Raw genomic sequence first — 17,358 nt, forward strand, 5'->3', positions numbered from 1 at the left:
TGGTCTTTGTTAAGTGGGCTAGGGATATCTAGACACCACACTGACATTGGTGTGTTTTGTTTCTCTTTGGGGATGGCAACCATGGATATCGACTTACACAGTTCTCCACACTCTGAAAAGTTGTTTTTCAGCAAAAGGGTTGGACTGACTGTTTATGCTTCTTTAGCTTTGGCTCTCCCTTCTTATTAAGGTTCCACATTGTGTGTGTAGGTGGTAAAAGTGTCAGAGTAGCATCTGGGAAATCCAGGTTCGAATCCCCACTTGTGCCCTGGAAGCTTGCTGGGTGACCTTGGGCCAGTCACACACACTCAGCCTAACCTACCTCACAGGGTTGTTGTGAGGATAAAATGAAGGAGAGGATAATGATGCAAACTGCCTTCGGTCCCCATTGGGGTGAAAGGTGGGATACAGGGCGAGTGTCCCTTATCCGGACTGTTTGGGACCAGAAGTGGTCCGTATTTCGGATCTTTCCGTATTTTGGAATTTTTGCATGTACATAATGAGATATCTTGGGGATGGAACCCAAGTCTAAACATGAAATTCATTTATGTTTTATGTATGTTTTATTTATATTCTGTATACATAGCCTGGATGTAACTCTAAATAATATTTTTAATCATTTTGTGTACATTGAATAATCAATGGCACTCCTGAGGGCCTGTGAGTAATGTCTGCATGCCGGCTCAAAAGGTCCAGTTTTCGGATCAGTCCGGATATCAGATGTCCGGATAAGGGATACTCAACCTGAATAAATAAAGGAAGGAAGTTGATCAGCAATGCTGATTCTATTCACTTAGGCAGTTCATGAGAGGGAGGGCATCTTGGCCATCTTCTGGGCACTGGGGATTTGTGGGGGAGGTAGTTGTGAATTTCCTGCATTGTGCAGGGGGTTGGACTAGATGACCCTAGTGGTCCCTTCCAACTCTATGATTCTAAGTTCAAAGAAAGAAACCATGGTTAAATAAAAACGTGTATGAACCCAGTTTGTGCTGGGCTTGTGTGCACACCTGGCTCCTTCCTCCCCTTTTCACATGGAGCGTGAAGAAAGAATGCTTCTTTAAGGCTAACTTTTGTTACCCATGGTGTATAAATGCAAATGTGCAGCTTAACTAGATTTAAGGTGCAATCCTATGCACACTTAGCTGGAAATAAGCACCACTGAACACAGTGGCAGTTGTTTCTTGAGCAAAGATGTATAGCAGGGGTGGGGAACCTTTTTCCTGCCAAGGGCCATTTGCACATTTATAACATCATTCGGGGGCCATACCAGGTATAGATCTCCCAGTGGGGGGGGGAGAGAGGCTAAGGTTGCCAGGTCTCCGGCCACCACCTGGAGGTTGGCAACCCCAGGGGAGGCCATGCAGAGAAAGCCTGGAGGGTGCCCCCACTCCCCCCCCAGGCGGGAGGGCAGCCAGTGGCAGGCCCGAGCAAACGAGGCGCCAGGCGCAGCCCGCAGTTTATCAGCAAGGGAGGAAGGAAGGAAAACAGAGAAAGAGGAAAAGGGAGAGAGGGAGAAAGAAATAGAAAGAGGGGGAGAAAGAAAAGGACGGAGGGAGACAGACAAAGAAAGAGACAGAAAGAGAGGGAGAGAAAAGCCTCCCCCACACACACACACACGCCGGCCCCACGCGACCTGGCCCCAGGCTCCATGCCCTTCCACCCACAGAGTCCACAAAAGGGCCCCCCGAAGCCCAATTGGCTCCTGTGCGCATGCTCTGCCACCAGGAGCCGCAGGCCTCTTTTCCCCCCTCCCTCTCGCTGCTCAACAGCCGACAGGCAGCAAGAGGGGCTTACAGTGTGCCCCGGCGTTCCTGCATGCTGCGGCTATAGGGGGCAGCCTTGGAGGAAGTGTCCCTCCTCCTCTTCTCGCCTACCAACAGCCATCAGTCGGCGAGAGGAGGTCCAAAGGGCGCCATAGTGCCCCTGCAAGCCGTGGCCCCAGGAACACCCTCAGGGAGGGCTGCCCTGTGCCACGCCTCCACAGCGGGGGCCTGGAGCTTCCGAGGGCCACAAAAAATGTCCTCGGGGGCCGCATATGGCCCCCGGGCCTGAGATTCCCCATCCCTGTCTTAGGCAGAGGTCTTTCACACTGCCCACTTCCTGATCATTCTTAAATGGAGATACCAGGGATTGAAGCTGAGACCTTCTGCATGAACACCAGGTACTCAACCGCTGTGCCCAGCCCAATCCTGGCTTGTTGGGGGGAAACAAGATATGCTTAAGTTGTGCTCCTGCATTCATATATCATGGGTAACCGCAGTTAAACCAGACACCTGAATACAGCTTTTCAACAAGATGTGTTTCTCGCATTTTTGAAATCTTTCCTGTAAACTTATAAGAACACCTAAAACTTCTGAATACACAAACCTTTTCAACATTAACACAGCAGACATCGGTTACCAATCATTCACATGGCCTTGTTTTCTCTTTTCTTATAAGACATCCATCATAGTTTTCAGGTTATTGTTTCGGTCTTCCAGTTCTTCCATTTGCCTTTTTAGTATTTCAGGCAAAGCAGATTCAAATTTGAGGCAATGCTTCCTGACATTAGTCTCAATAAACTCTGCCACACTGCAGTTTTCTGATTTCTGCTCAATGAACATGCATCTGCTCAGCATGCTTTTAAAATCTTTGCAGTTCTCTTTGCCATAATATATCTGATTTCTTTTGTCAAATTTCTCTTGCTTCGCTCTGTCGTTATAAAGCAGGGATGGGGAACCTTTTTTCTGCCAAGGGCCATTTGGATATTTATAACATTATTCGCTGGCCATACAAAATTATAAACTTAAAAATTAGCCTGCTATATTTGGTCAAACATTTAGCCAAGAGGCACGACCGGAGACGGCTCTGAGTGTCTGCCACATAGTTTCTCACGACCCGGGTGGGAAAGGGTTAACAGTTTCCTGGACGGTCTTAGCCGCTCCATAGCTAATGACTCTTCTGCAAGGGGGGAAAAAGGTTCCTTTTCTTGGCAAAACAAACTCACATCTGCCTTGAATATTCCTGTCCGTGGGAGGGGGCGGATCGGCAGCCTTAGATCCTTCTGAGCTAGAGATCTGCCAGGACCCAAGAAGGGCCAGACCAAATGATTTTGCGGGCCTTATATGGCCCCCGGGCCTGACGTTCCCCACCCCTGTTATAAAGGATGTGCCTGCATCCTTCTCAAATTACCTTCTTTGCTTTTGGCTTGTCTCCACCTTTTAATAGTGGTGCTTGGTGCATGCTGCTCTGACTTTGATGGTCCAGGCTGGCTGATCTCATCAGATCTCAGGGTAAGCTCAGGTTCGTACTTGGATGGGAGACCACCAAGGAAGTCAGGGCTTCTACACAGAGGCAGGCGATGGCAAACCATCTCTGTCTCTTATCTGGAACAACCTACGGGATGGCTATAAGTCAACTTGAACTTGATGGCACTTTCTACCACCACTGGTAGCACTTTCTACCACCACAGCACAAACTCTTGCCTTGACCAGGATGGTCCAGGCAAGCCGATCCTGCCAGATTTCAAAAGCTAAGAAAGGTCAGGCCTAATTAGTACTTGGATGGGAGACCACCATGAAGTCCAGGATAGCTACACAGAAGCAGGCTAAGGCAAACCGCCTCTGAATATCTCTTGCCTTGAAAACCCTACGGGGTTACTGTAAGTTAACTGCAATTTGATTGTACTTTAGACACAAACGTGCAACTTAAGCTAACTTAATTCTTTCAGCAAAGTTTCAAACATTTCTGTCCGTTTCAGAAACAAGATGCCCCCACCCTTCCTGATTTCCTTCTTTTACCTGACATATCTTTATGTCATTCAGCTCTGGATGGTTATTAATACCTGCCGACTGCATTCAAATTGATCACTGCTTTCCCCCTTATCGACACCTTTGCCCTATACCTACCCGCCTTTTTTTAGGTACGAGGACAGTTTTTTTCTCATTCTTTCCTGACTTCTCTCAGCCCTCTTTTTATTCTATGTTTCTGCTCCTGCTTATCATAGGACCCCTGTAAATTGTTCGCGGTTTGGGCTTCATTTTACAAGAGGAAGATATTTTGAAAGCCCTGGTTTGGATCTAAGATCCTGCTATGCATGGGGAAGACACTGCTGATTGTGCAGAAGGAGGAGGGTCACGAAGCAAAGTGACGCTCTTCCAAGTCCATCGTAAACGGGCTTAGAAAAGTACAGCTCTGGTTATGATGGGGCTGTAATTCCTCCTCTTGTCTGCAGCCACCACACCTCCCCAAAACAACTCAGAGCAGCTTCCCAGAAGGCAGGGGAGACTGCACGGGGGGGGGGGGGCTGGTGAACCCCCAACACAGGTGTAATTTTTTCCACTTTTGTAGGAGGCTCTTTCGATCAAGCAACTCAACATTATTTTTCCTCAGAATATTTTTCTCTCCTCTCACATCTTTATGTCAGTGTGTTTATTACAAGCTATAGTATCAGTGGCAAGATTTTGATCACATACTATTTTCTTTCCTTTTCGTTACCAGTACTTTCTATGTTCCCACTCTTTCTTTTTAAGATCTGTGAACTCCCTTTTATGCTTTGTAATTATTTGTCAACACCTCCCAGATCTTCCTTTCACTCAGTGTATTCTATTCTCTTTCTAAACAATATCAATAGTATTTTTCTTTGTCAGATTTCTGTTTTATCACTCACCTTCTTACCTTTCTTACCCTATATACCTGTCTACCGTTTATTTAGTGGCTGTTAATAACTGCAATTGTCCTAAACTGGGGACCTTAGACACAATCTTCTTCTGCCTACCAGTGTCTCCATTTTCTTGCTCTTCTTTTTTCTTTCAATGAACAATGTTTCTATCTTTATTCCTTTTAGAATTTTGCTCCTATCTACTTCTCTCTTGGTATGATTTCCCCCCCATTCTTCCTTGTAGACTGTCAACACTCTTATATCACTCCACTCCACTCCCCGCATCCCATCTCATTTATTTGTCAAGGGTTCTCACAAAATGTATGATAGCTGTGAATCGTTTGCGGCGGTTTTTCTAACGCATACACCTGTCAGAGCAACCAACAGCATCCCAATCTTTGCGCCTCTTTTTGCCCAAACTCCCTTGCTGTATGTCCCCTTCGCACGTCCTCACATTCCCCTTCTCTCTTTCTAAGACTATCCATTCATCCTGCTGCAAATGTTTTGAGAAGCGCACATGCACGTGCTCAATTTTCTCATAAAATCATAGAGTTGGAAGGGGCCATAAAGGCCATCTAGTCCAACCCCCTGCTTAATGCAGGATCAGCCTAGAGCATCCCTGACAAGTGCTTGTCCAGCCTCATAACATCCTCTGACGTTTTAAACAACACAGACATTTGCTCTTTAGGAAACATTAACCAACAACATTCTAACCTCATATTAACTGCAATTCCTGGGATGGGCAGCACAGATTTCATGCTTTGCTCATGTTCAGCTCAGCTGCTCACCCCCCACACTTCTGAAGTGTATTGAGGGCAAGCAGAATGCTCACTTTGTGCATCTTCGGTTCATTGCAACCCCCTCCCCAGTGGCTGTGCCTCCTGTCTTTGTGCACTCTCAACTTTCCAAGAGATGAAAGTCAAGGGAAGTGGAGGTACTGGGCTTGAAATCATGCTAAGAAGGGGAAAAGATGGTGCCGGCCAGTGGACTTTTTATCTCTACTTATCTCAATCAGCTGATCTCTCCTAGCAGCATGGGAGAAAATGAGATTATCTGATCCAGATTAGAGGTAAAAAGCCAGCCAAGAAATACTTCTCTTTTCCACTCCATATTTATTATATATTCTTGTGTGTGTGTAAAGTGCCGTCAAGTCGCAGCCGACTTATGGCGACTCCTTATGGGGTTTTCATGGCAAGAGACTAACAGAGGTGGTTTGCCAGTGCCTTCTTCTGTATAGCAACCCTGGACTTCCTTGGTGGTCTCCCATCCAAATACTATCCAAGGCTGACCCTGCTTAGCTTCTGAGATCTGACGAGATCAGGCTAGCCTGGGCCATCCAGATCAGGGCATATATTCTTATATCCACCCTTTTTCCAAGGGTGGAATATATGGGGTTTCCGGGGGGGTGGGTTCCTATCTAGGGAAGATCTAGGCCATCTTAGCTTCAGCAATTTTGCACACAATGGAACTATCTTATCATGAATCAGACCATTGGTCCTGCAAGGTCAGTATTGTCTACCTGACCGGCAGTGGCTCTCCGAAAGTCTTTCACATCATCTTCTACCTGACCTTTTTATAAATGGAGATGGCAGGGATTGAACCTGAGACCTCTCGCATGCAAAGCAGATGCTCTACCACTACACCACCGCCCCTCCTCAAAGCTGCTTATCACGTCCCTTTAGACTATACTACATGTCCCTTTGAGGCAAGTCCCTCCAACTTCTATTGACTTATCCGAGAAAGGCTTCTGAATTCTCAACAATCAGCCTCTGGCTGCTTTTCATACATTGAGTAAAATCCAGTCAGGCTCTCAAGCACCAGTGATTAATTTAGAGAAATCACATGCCAAAATACCTGTGTCTTCTACCAAATTGCAGTTTAGTAGCTATTACAATGGAGTTTCCTATAATTTGAAACATCTTACTTTGTAAAGGCACTGAAACAGGTATCACTCAGTTTTACGTTCCTGTTTCCACCCAACTGCATTTTATGTTGTGGCTTAAGGACAGAAAAGATCACAAGTCTTGCCCACTTAACCGCCCAGTTTCCAACAGAGATGAAGTGAGAAATTAGTGGTTCTCAAGTAGATGATGTTTTTTGGCATCTTCCAATCCTCGCATCCCCAGCCCTCAATTTGATGCTACTCCTAGTCAATTTCACACTAGTGAGCACAGGAAGCAGAAAACTAGGACTACACTCATCAGACATGGCAGCAAGTAATTGGAGTTTTTAGCTCTTACAGTTACATTCCAAAGCAAAACTCAAACAACTTATGTCAGCAAAAAGGAGGAAATTATGTTATCTCCTAAATTGTGTGGAAATACAAATAAGATGAGCTTTTTAATCATTTAAGGAGGGAGGACACAGAGATAACCTTTCCAAAAGGCAGAAAGTCTGAGTCCAGCAATCTTCTAAAAAAACCCTGATTGTATGCTGTTAAAGGTATGTGTCATTATTCTCCAGCTGGGTTTTTACTGGCCGGGATAACAGTCCTTCCTTAACTTTGGATTGTCTATGATCACATTCCTGCTGGAATTATAAGACGATGGCTGGAGACAGCCAATGATTTTCTTTTCCCAGAAGGTCAACGATGGTATGTCAGAGCCATGAGTGCATGCAGTGTGCATTCTGGGGTTTTTTTCCCCCCAGTCCCACTGTCATCTCTGATCACATAGTTGTAGCAGGTTGCTATGGTGCTTCAAAAGCCTACAAGCACTGCTCGATTAAGCAATAGCAGAACAAAAGAAAAGATAATGCAGACCATGGGTGACAATAGCCCTTTGATACCATCTTCAGCACTTTGCAACAAAACACGGAGTATGGCAGCTGAATCTACCTCAGAGAAAGAGCTAGATTTGAGTCTGACAAAGGGCGCTTTGACTCTCGAAAGCTGAAACCCTGGAAATCTTGTTGATCTTTAAGGTGCTACTGGACTTGAACCTAGCTCTTCTACTGCAGACCAACATGGCCAACCACCTGAACCTACCACAGAGAAAAAGTAAAATAAGGATCAGTGGAAACAGCTGGGCCTTACCTGCTGTGTAGTTGCATCCTGTTGAACGTAAGTCACTTGGGACGGGTCTGTAAACAGAGTCTGAACAAAACAATAGTCTGTATTAAAAAAAAAACAACTCTTGGTACTGTTTACTTGTACCTCACAGCAACAGAATAGTTCGCTACTAGGAGAACTGACCAAGGACAAAGAGCTGAACATATTCCAACGAAGCATAAGAATAGCCCTGCTAGATCAGACCAATGGTCCATCTAGTCTTGCTTCTGTTTCACACAGTGGCCAGCCAGTTACTCTAAAAGGCAATGAACAGGGCATAGGGTCCAAGACCTCACCCTGATTATGCCTGCTAGCACTGGTGTTCAGAGGTATACTGCCCCTGGATATGTAGATTCCCTTAAACCATCAGGGCTAATGGCCATCCTTCCCTGAAATGGTCTAATCCCAGTTCCATAATGTTAGATGTGTATAAAAAAAATAATCCGTTCTGTGGAGAAAGTTCATTTAGAAAAGTTCTCCTCCATCTCCCAGAATCCCAGAAACCAGCATCACTCAAAAGAAACTGACTAGAAATAGATTCAGACAGACAAAATAAAGTATTTATTCACACAATGCATAATTATTTTTATGGATTGCACTGCCATAAGATATCACAATTGCCACTGATTTAGGTGGTTACAAAGGGGGAAAGGACAAAGCCAGGGAGGGATAGGCCTATCACTGGATATTGACTGCAGTGGCTAAATGTTCACAGATGGTATGCTACTAACTACCATTTGATGTAGGACAACAGCAGAGGAAGGCTACTGCTTTCATGTCCTGCTTGTGGGCTCTTGGAGGCATCTAACTAGTGACTGTAGGAAACAAGATGCTGAACCAGAGGGACCTTTGCTCTGAACCATCAAAGCTCCTCTTATGCTCACAGTGCTCATTACCTTGGCAAATGCAATGAAATAATCCCAGAACTAATCCCAATACCATACCTGTATGTTTAATGGGAATGTTCTGATAGCCTTAACGTCAACGTTCTAAGAGGCCTATAAAATTTGGGTATATGATTTCACATCTACGTAGCTTCCTGGCATCTAGAAAAGGCACACACTGAATAGCGCCTGGAAAATGCACACGTCGCTTCCTAGGCTCTGCTGATCCGTTTGCATTTTCATCAGATTGAAAGCAAAGCACGGCAAAGTCATTTAGTGAGAAGAACCATTAAAAGTATGCATTGTAATGTACAAAAGTTTAGAAGTGGGAACGGGCAGAGTAAGGTCCTAAAAGCTCTGCAGAAGAGGTTATTTCTAGCATTGTTTAAAAGACAAGTAGGCTAAGGTTACCAACACAAACACGATTAGTCTAGAACAGCGGTTTTCAAATGACGTTTCTTAGAAACGTCTCGGGGATTCTTCATTGAGACGAGCAGTAAAGGCAGATGAGCTTCTCTGAAAGACAATGTGTCCACCACTACTAATTTTTCCCAGCAATGTGTAAATGCAGGCGAGTGTTTCTAGTTCACATTTTCCATTCACATGAGCCCATCTGGCCTGTACTGTGTGTGAACTAGCTACGCACCTTAGATCATGCTCTCAAATCCTTGGACAACACACCAGGACTCCACAGAAAATGCTTAAAGGTGACATGGAAGAAAAACTGTGGAGGGAATTGTTCCCTGAAGGCAGAAAGTGTGAAAACCACAGTTCTACATCAGTGGCCTTGACTACATAAGGGTTAGTGCAACTGCGATAAGTGTACAAGTTTCCATGACCTAATTAGCAGTAGTTGCCCAAACATGGCCGTACAATCAAGGAGTTAGGAAAGAATTAATTAGGAAACCCTTGGCTTTACGTAACACAGAGATGGCTGAAATCCTCCACTGATTACCGGTGGTGTCTTTTAAAGGGGGGGGGGAGAGAAGAGGCCAAACAAACTTAATTACTCCATTTCCACAGAAACGAAATGGACAAGGGCTTCAGTGCTCAATAGCCTACCAGCAGCTTTTGATTACAACATCTGCACTCTCATTTAGGATGAAAAGTCCCAACTCCCACTTCGCTGATGGTGAGATGATTAAGCACAGATGTGAGCTCTTAAGCCTTCACGCAGCTTTGCAAGCAGCTGGCCCTGGTCCTGAATGAGTCTGGTCTGGAACGTGTCCAGAGGAGGGCAAACAAGACGGTGAGGGGTCTGGAGACCAAGTCCTATGAGGAAAGGTTGAAGGAGCTGGGCATGTTTAGCCTGAAGACAAGAAGACTGAGAGGGGATACAATAAACATCTTCAAGTACCTGACGGGCTGTCATATAGAGGAGGGTGCAGAGTTGTTTTCCGTTGCTCCAGTAGGTCAGACCAGAACTAACAGGTTGAAATTAAATCAAAAGAGTTTCCGTCTAGACATTTGGAAGAATTTTCTAACAGTTAGAGTGGTTCCTCAGTGGAACAGGCTTCCTTGGGAGGTGGTGAGCTCTCCTTCCCTGGAGGTTTTTAAGAAGAGGCTAGATGGCCATCTGTCAGCAAAGCTGATTCTATGACCTTAGGCAGATCATGAGAGGGAGGGCACCTTGGCCATCTTCTGGGCATGGAGTAGGGGATCACTGGGGGTGTGGGGTGGGGAGGTAGTTTGGAATTTCCTGCATTGTGCAGGGGGTTGGACTAGATGACTCTGGTGGTCCTTCCAACTCTATGATTCAATGAAATCCATTCTCTCTGCAGCCAGGAGCAGGCAGAGACAGCAGCACAAGGCGTCACTTGCCTGGGTGGCTTCCACGGGATGGATGTAAACCAGCGTGTGCTCTGAGGTATCCACTGAGGTGTAAGAGGTGCCGTCGGCTGTGTAGACCACCTGTTGCGGAGGGTGGTCCTGGTCATCACTGTACACAATCTGAGCCACCGTTCCACCTTCTGGGACAAAGTGAACCTGGGGTAGGGTGGGGGGATAAAGAATGAAGAAACAGCTAGACACCAAGGGGATACATCAGATTGTGCACAACACACTTAATAAAAGGACATCCGTAAAAATGGTCCCAACATACATGCTCAGCTCATATAGAAAAGAGCAAGGAAATAACCAGATACCATTGATTGGGAATATCCAGCTTTAGACACCACCTTTATAGAAAACTGAGCATCAGAAATAAATCATCAATTTTCCCAATCTAAAAGTCCATTCAGCGTGATTGGAGAATATTGTCTACAGCCACTGGTCATCAGAATGGAAATCAATTAACTAACTGGGCCCAAAAATTCCAGTTCTAGGGGTCATGCACCTGTTAAAGACACAGAGCCTCTGCTGGGGGGGACTGACAGTGGCAACCCTTAGGTTGGTTGAATTGAATCATAATATACCCTACTTCTGCATCTTTGCTGGCCATCCTCTGTATCATGAATATTGGCTGCCTTGCTGCTTACCAATTGTACTAATCATTTCTTCTCTGCGAACGCTTCTGACACGGTGTACCAGGTCTGCTCTGGTTTCCTGATTCCACTCTTGAAAGTGTGGTTATTTATTTATTTATTTTATTTATACAAAGTCCCACAAAAAACAACCCCTTAAACATGTGCTAATGCAGGAGCCCTGTGGCGCAGAGTGGTAAGCTGCAGTACTGCAGTCAAACGCTCACAACCTGAGTTTGATCCCTAGGGAAGTCAGTTTCAGGTAGCCGGCCCAAGACTGACTCAGCCTTCCATCCTTCCGAGGTAGGTAAAATTAGTACCCAGCTTGCTGTCAGTAAAGTGTAGATGACATGGGAAGGCAATGGCAAACCACCCTGTAAACATAGTCTGTCTAGTAAACATCCGGATGTGATGTCACCCCATGGGTCAGTAATGACCTGGTGCTTGCACAGGGGACTGCCTTTACCTTTCATGCAGGCAAACTCTTGTCATACATGAACTCTGCAAAAATTAACAGTTAGAGAACACATTAGCCACTAGTCACCTGAGCAGTGTTCTGTTCCTGCTCAGCTGATTCAGACCACACCTGTGCAGATTCTTCTTTCAAGTCCATGTCATCCCTGCTGTGGGCCTCCATGGTGTGAAAACTAAATTATTGGGGCTGAGCTTGGCTGAATGGAGTCATCCATCTGCTTCGTCTCTAGACAAGGGAATCTTCTGTACCATGACTACAAAGAAAGACAGAAGACAAGAGGGAAAGAAAGAAAAGACAAGATGTCAACGTGCTGAATAGAATGGCTTAGGTTTGTGACTAAAGGGGCCTGAAGATTCACCACTTAACATGTGATAAAATCAATAGAAATAAAAATCCAGTCTTCAGGGCTTGGTAACATTTCAGCACGGGGTTGTACAGAACAGGGATTGGCTCGACTTCCACTGAGTTCTAGGTAGCACAGTAAACACGCACTATGTGTCATGGCAGAGAGTGAGGGCCATACCAGAAACTACAGGCATCAAAGGCAGCAGGCAGTTTTTTACCCCATGTACTTGGGAAAATGGAAAATGTAATAATGTAATAATTTTCAGTGGAAAATGTAATAATCAAGTTATGAATTTACCTGTTTGGCTGTAGAGGTCAAATAAAAACCCAGGCGAAAATTTTTATTTGTCTCCTCTCCTCGAGTGGAGGGGGCGTTGTAACCACCACGCTGATCCGTAACTAATGCAAGTGATGCTACAGAGAGCGAAAGCGAAACTGAGGTTCCCCAGTGACCTCTGTGGAAGAGAGCTGAACTCTGCTGAAATAGATGGTTGGACAAGCATTTCCAAGTAGGGTTGCCAGGTCCCTCTTCGCCACCCGAGGGAGGTTTTGGGGGCAGAGACTGAGGAGGGTGGGGTTTGGGGAGGGACTTCAATGCCATAGAGTCCAATTGCCAACGTGGATTTTTTCTCCAGGCAAACTGATCTCTATCGGCTGAAGATCAGTTGTAATAGCAGGAGATCTCCAGCAGGAGATCTCCAGCTGGTACCTGGAGGTTGGCAGCCCTACTTCCAAGGCATATCATGCACAGTTCTTTGGGTTTGCTGTGCTAACAGTTTTCATTGCCTTTGGCTTTTTTCTTAAATTTAAACAAAGGGAAATACAAGCTATATTATCATTATGTTTTTACAAATATTACTCGAATACAAAAGAATTTCCATATAAAGCTTTGAATATAACATTTAAACTTCACTTGATTTGAGTTTTCTCTAAAACGGTTCAGTTCAAGTATATGCTGCTCTTAGGACATAATATTAAATTGAGATAATATTAAAATGTGGTATTTTTTACTAAATATATCAAAATAAACACACTAAATCAGATCATACGATATAAGGCATCGGAAATATTTCCAGTTCAGATTTTTCCAGAAAATGCTCATCTCTGGGTATTCTCAAGTGTACACCCAGATTCCTGGCCATATACAAGCGCTTTCCAAAACTCCCCTTCTGCCAGTCAAAATGATGGGCATTTCACTGCTATCCTAGAATAACTTAAATCTTTATTTATATAAATGTGATCCAACTTCAGCTGTTTTCTAAGAACTAGTTTTGGAAGTTCCTGTGTCTACTTAAGATAGTGTCATGCTAACCAATATGGAACCTATTCAAATGATGGTTTGGGGCTTTTACAAGTCTACCACCTTCTGATTCATGAAGGTCATAACGGAGGTTTCCTAGTAGCAACTGGAAAATGACAGGGAACATCTTTTAAGATCCTGTAACAGCCATACAGGATGGATCAAACCATCCTGTTAGAGAAAACGACACTCTTTGATGTCACTTGTGAAAACATGCCATTTTTAAACTCTGCAGCATTCTATATACCCTTGAGAGCATACATACAAGACAGAGGCAAAAACAGGTGGAAGTATTTGTCTGCTTAGAATCATAGAGTTGGAAGGGACCACCAGGGTCATCTAGTCCAACCCCCTGCACAATGCAGGAAATTCACAACTACCTCCCCCGCACACCCCCAGTGACCCCTACTCCATGCCCAGAAGATGGCCAAGATGCCCTCCCTCTCATGATCTGCCTGAGGTCATCGAATCAGCATTGCTGACAGATGGCTATCCAAATGGCTATTCTTGCCCCCTTCCGCAAGAAATTTAACATCCAGTATTGTGGATAAACAACTCTCCACTGCCCCCTCTTCCACATCAAACTGAACTCCCAGAAGATGGGAAAAGTCGATTTCTATGGAAACACTATACCTACTTCTATGCTGGCCAGGAGGGGGTGCTCCATAGCAAGAATGTCGGCAGCTTCTTCATGTGCCAGATGGGATAGGGAACCACCGATAGGTTTGTTCATGCCAAATAAGCTACTCTACCTTACTGTATTACTGCTGTTTGGACAAATTATCCCAACATGGTCTAAAATTATTATGCTCTAAAAGCATCCGGGCAAGCCAATTCCAACACAACATTTCACACCCACGCCATGACGTTTGGATGGCCCACTTCAACATGATGTGCTCATCAGATGACTTTTAAAAACTAAGCAACTCCATGCCCCCCAAGTTATACTGGACCCAGGCCTGCACACCAGGAAGCCTCAAGTCCCCAACTGACTTCTTTTTAATTTTCTAGTTCAACATTTCACCAACCCCTCTGGTGGGGGCTTTTCTTCCTTGTCCCACGTGTGCAGCTCCTCTGGGCAGCTGAAATGCTGAGACAGAATTAAAAACAAAGCCTAGATTCCAGTTTACGTAAGCTCAGGAATCTTGACAAATTGCTTCCACAGACAGCTTTATTCACCCCTTGCGATTTTTATCGGGAGCGTCTCCATCTGCCCCTGGGAATCTCAGAAGTGTAATTTACAGCTCCAGTGATTGGCTCAGACAGTCATTCAGCACCTTTCCAGTCCTCCGTCTCCGGCATCATTATTAAATCACAGACTTAGGAATTAGTGCAAGGCTGAGGCCATTTGATTTTCGGCAAGTCCAATTAACTTTATTTGATACTGACTGGCCGCCTGGGCTGATCTAATAGCACATCGCTGCCAAGGCACAAAAAAAGCAAGGAAGCCAAAGGCTCCTCGCTGACTCTTTCACCCACTTGAATTTTAAATCCAAATTATTTTTAGATATAATTTATGCTCACATAATGACGTTTGGTTTGTAAATTATGGAGAGGTGGTTGTTTTTTTGGGTTTTTTAACCCTCAAAACAAGGACTTTGCCTGCTATTCAACTTGCTAGCCTTTAGTAGTTCTGCAGGCTTGGAGCCGGCTCATTATTCTACAGGTCTTTCGCAGAAGGCGCAAATCAATAATGCAGGAAAGGCGAAGCATAACGTCTCTCCGTGGAACAGTAGAAAAATCAACGCTGCATCATTGTCTGAAAACAACACAAGCTACAGATTTCTTGACATTATTGTGCCATATATAATGTTATGGATGCCTGAAGCCGCCTCCCTTTCCGTACCTCGGGCTCAGGAAACCCGTCTCAGTTTGCCAAACCAATTCTTTAATTCATTTTAAAAGAAGGGGATGCTTTCGAGAGAAGGTACTCTATGATATGAAGTTCAAGGAACCCGCAGTGTTACTTAATAAGAGACATCCGTTACGGTTTATGGCACTGGAGTACTGTGGGAAGGAATTATGGAGACTCCCTCAAAATAATGAACATCTGGCAAAGCCGCATGTGCCACGAGAAACCCACGGCTATCAATTGCAGTATGTTGAAATTACAAGAGAAAAGAAAGTTAAAACAAAACAAAGCCTCCATGACTATTCCTGTGGCTTAGATTCAAAGAGTGTCTTTAACCGTGCCAAGGCCTTCTGTATACCCCTTGAGATCTATTTTTTTAAAACATTTATTCTTTGGCCAGCAGCCCTTTGTGCCAAACCGCAAACTGCTTTTTAAAATCCCCTTGAGTTTCTAAAGCCATTTTCTTTGCCGAATGCAAAGCTGAGAAACAGCTCCTTTGGGCACATGGAACTCATTCTGTTGGGGGGTTGGGGGTTGGATTGCACCGCATAATACCAAAAGAAGAAATATCAAAGAGTGGGCTACGGTCCATCACAGTTGCTAGTAATGACGACAACTGCAATTTTGTTCAATGCCTGGGCCGCGGAGTGTACAACAGGGTTACGTGAGCAATTTCTGACTGGAACGTTATGCTGAAGGCATCTGCAAGGTGCTCATCGGGGGAGTCACCATCTCGAATCGAGAATTCAGGCAGCACGGCCTAGCCACGTTTCTTCCCGTGCGACTCTGCTGCACCATGGCACTGCTGCTGCAGAAGGATGGAGGGTGAAACCGAGGCCCAACAGGGCTCCATCGAGCTAGGGTTGCCAACCTCCAGGTACTAGCTGGAGATCTCCCGCTATTACAACTGATCTCCAGCCAAAAGAGATCAGTTCACCTGGAGAAAATGGCTGCTTGAAGTCCCTCCCCTCCCAAACACAGAAACAGAACTTCTCTTACAAATCATCTACAAGATCCCCAAAATTACCCTAGAACATACGGAGCTTTTCTCACACATTTCTAAAATGTTTGGACTTCGAGTCTCTGTCTCTTCTACCAGCAAGCAGACACAGCAGGGGAAATATTTGTTCTTGCGACACATTGCCACTCTCTCTGGATCATTTCTGCCTCTTTCCCCTTTTATTTTCATTCGGCATGCAGACGCTTGACAGCCATTGCTGCAAAACACGGGAAAGTCGACAGCAGTATGTATGTCAGTGGCAGCGTGTGTTGTGTCAGGAGAGAAACGCACGAGGCTTGCTGCAGTGAGAGTGATGCAATTCCACCAGCCAATCCCTTGGATGTCTGCACCATCCCTGAAGCTAGCATCTTACGGCAAGGGAGCAGAGTGGGTGTGACAAGAGCATAGAGACTAAGTCAGCACAGAAAGATGCTATGCCATTAGAGCCGTTGCAAAAAAGAAAAGAAAAAGGCAAGAGATATGTATATAAATGCATCGTGACATCCCTCCGGAGTGGGCAAGATACCCAATGCTGACAGAGGCAATGCAAGCGATATACTAGGCTAGACGTCCCACACATCCCCCTTGCGTTGAGCAAATCGTATATATATAACAAGCAATGCTTCCCCATGAACATTCTCTGGCAACATCTCCTTGTATGGCTAATTAGGCTTCCCACTCTTCAATGAATTTTTGGCCTCACAACAGCCCTGTGAAGGTTAGGCTGAGAAGTAATGGCTTCCCCCAAGCTAGGGTTGCCAACCTCCAGGTACTGGCTGGAGATCTCCTGCTATTACAACTGATCTCCAGCCGACAGAGATCAGTTCCTCTGGAGAAAATGGCCGCTTTGGTCATTGGACTCTATGGCATTGAAGTCCCTCCCCAAACACCACCCTCCTCAGGCTCTGCCCCAAAAGCCTCTGGACTGATCAAGCCCAGTTTAAATATTAGGAGCCTAGCTTTATGTCTTTGCTTGGTCAACCAGAGCAGCATCTTTTGCCCAATGAGCTTCAGGTTCAAGCCTCTGGCTCATGACACAGCTTTGGCAAACTGAGCTCAGGAACCCTACTTTATTTCTGGATTTGGCTCACCCACCCACTACTGCCCGGGCCTACTGGGATGAGATTTTTTTGTATGATTCCAGCCCCAATACAGCAAGGTGATCATAGAATCAGAGTTGGAAGGGACCACCAGGGTCATCTAGTCCAACCCCCTGCACAATGCAGGAAACTCACAACTATCTCCCCCTACACCCCCAGTGACCCCCACTCCATGTCCAGAAGATGGCCAAGATGCCCTCCCTCTCATCATCCGCCTAAGGTCATAGAATCAGCATTGCTGACAGATGGATA

General features: G+C 45.2%; 1 protein-coding gene across 1 annotated transcript in view; it reads right to left on the reverse strand.

The window, feature by feature from the left end:
* Positions 1-17,358, reverse strand: part of PRDM10 (PR/SET domain 10) — a 96,554-nt gene that overhangs the window by 55,373 nt on the left and 23,823 nt on the right. The window contains exons 2-4 of the mRNA XM_056860254.1: positions 11,579-11,762; positions 10,394-10,558; positions 7,674-7,733 (exon numbers count right to left, since the gene is read on the reverse strand). Coding sequence (XP_056716232.1) covers positions 7,674-7,733; positions 10,394-10,558; positions 11,579-11,671 — 318 coding nt within the window. The 5' untranslated portion in view covers positions 11,672-11,762. The remainder of the gene's footprint in view (positions 1-7,673; positions 7,734-10,393; positions 10,559-11,578; positions 11,763-17,358) is intronic.

The sequence above is a fragment of the Euleptes europaea genome, chromosome 14 (assembly GCF_029931775.1).
Source record: "Euleptes europaea isolate rEulEur1 chromosome 14, rEulEur1.hap1, whole genome shotgun sequence".
In the NCBI taxonomy this organism is placed as follows: domain Eukaryota; kingdom Metazoa; phylum Chordata; class Lepidosauria; order Squamata; family Sphaerodactylidae; genus Euleptes; species Euleptes europaea.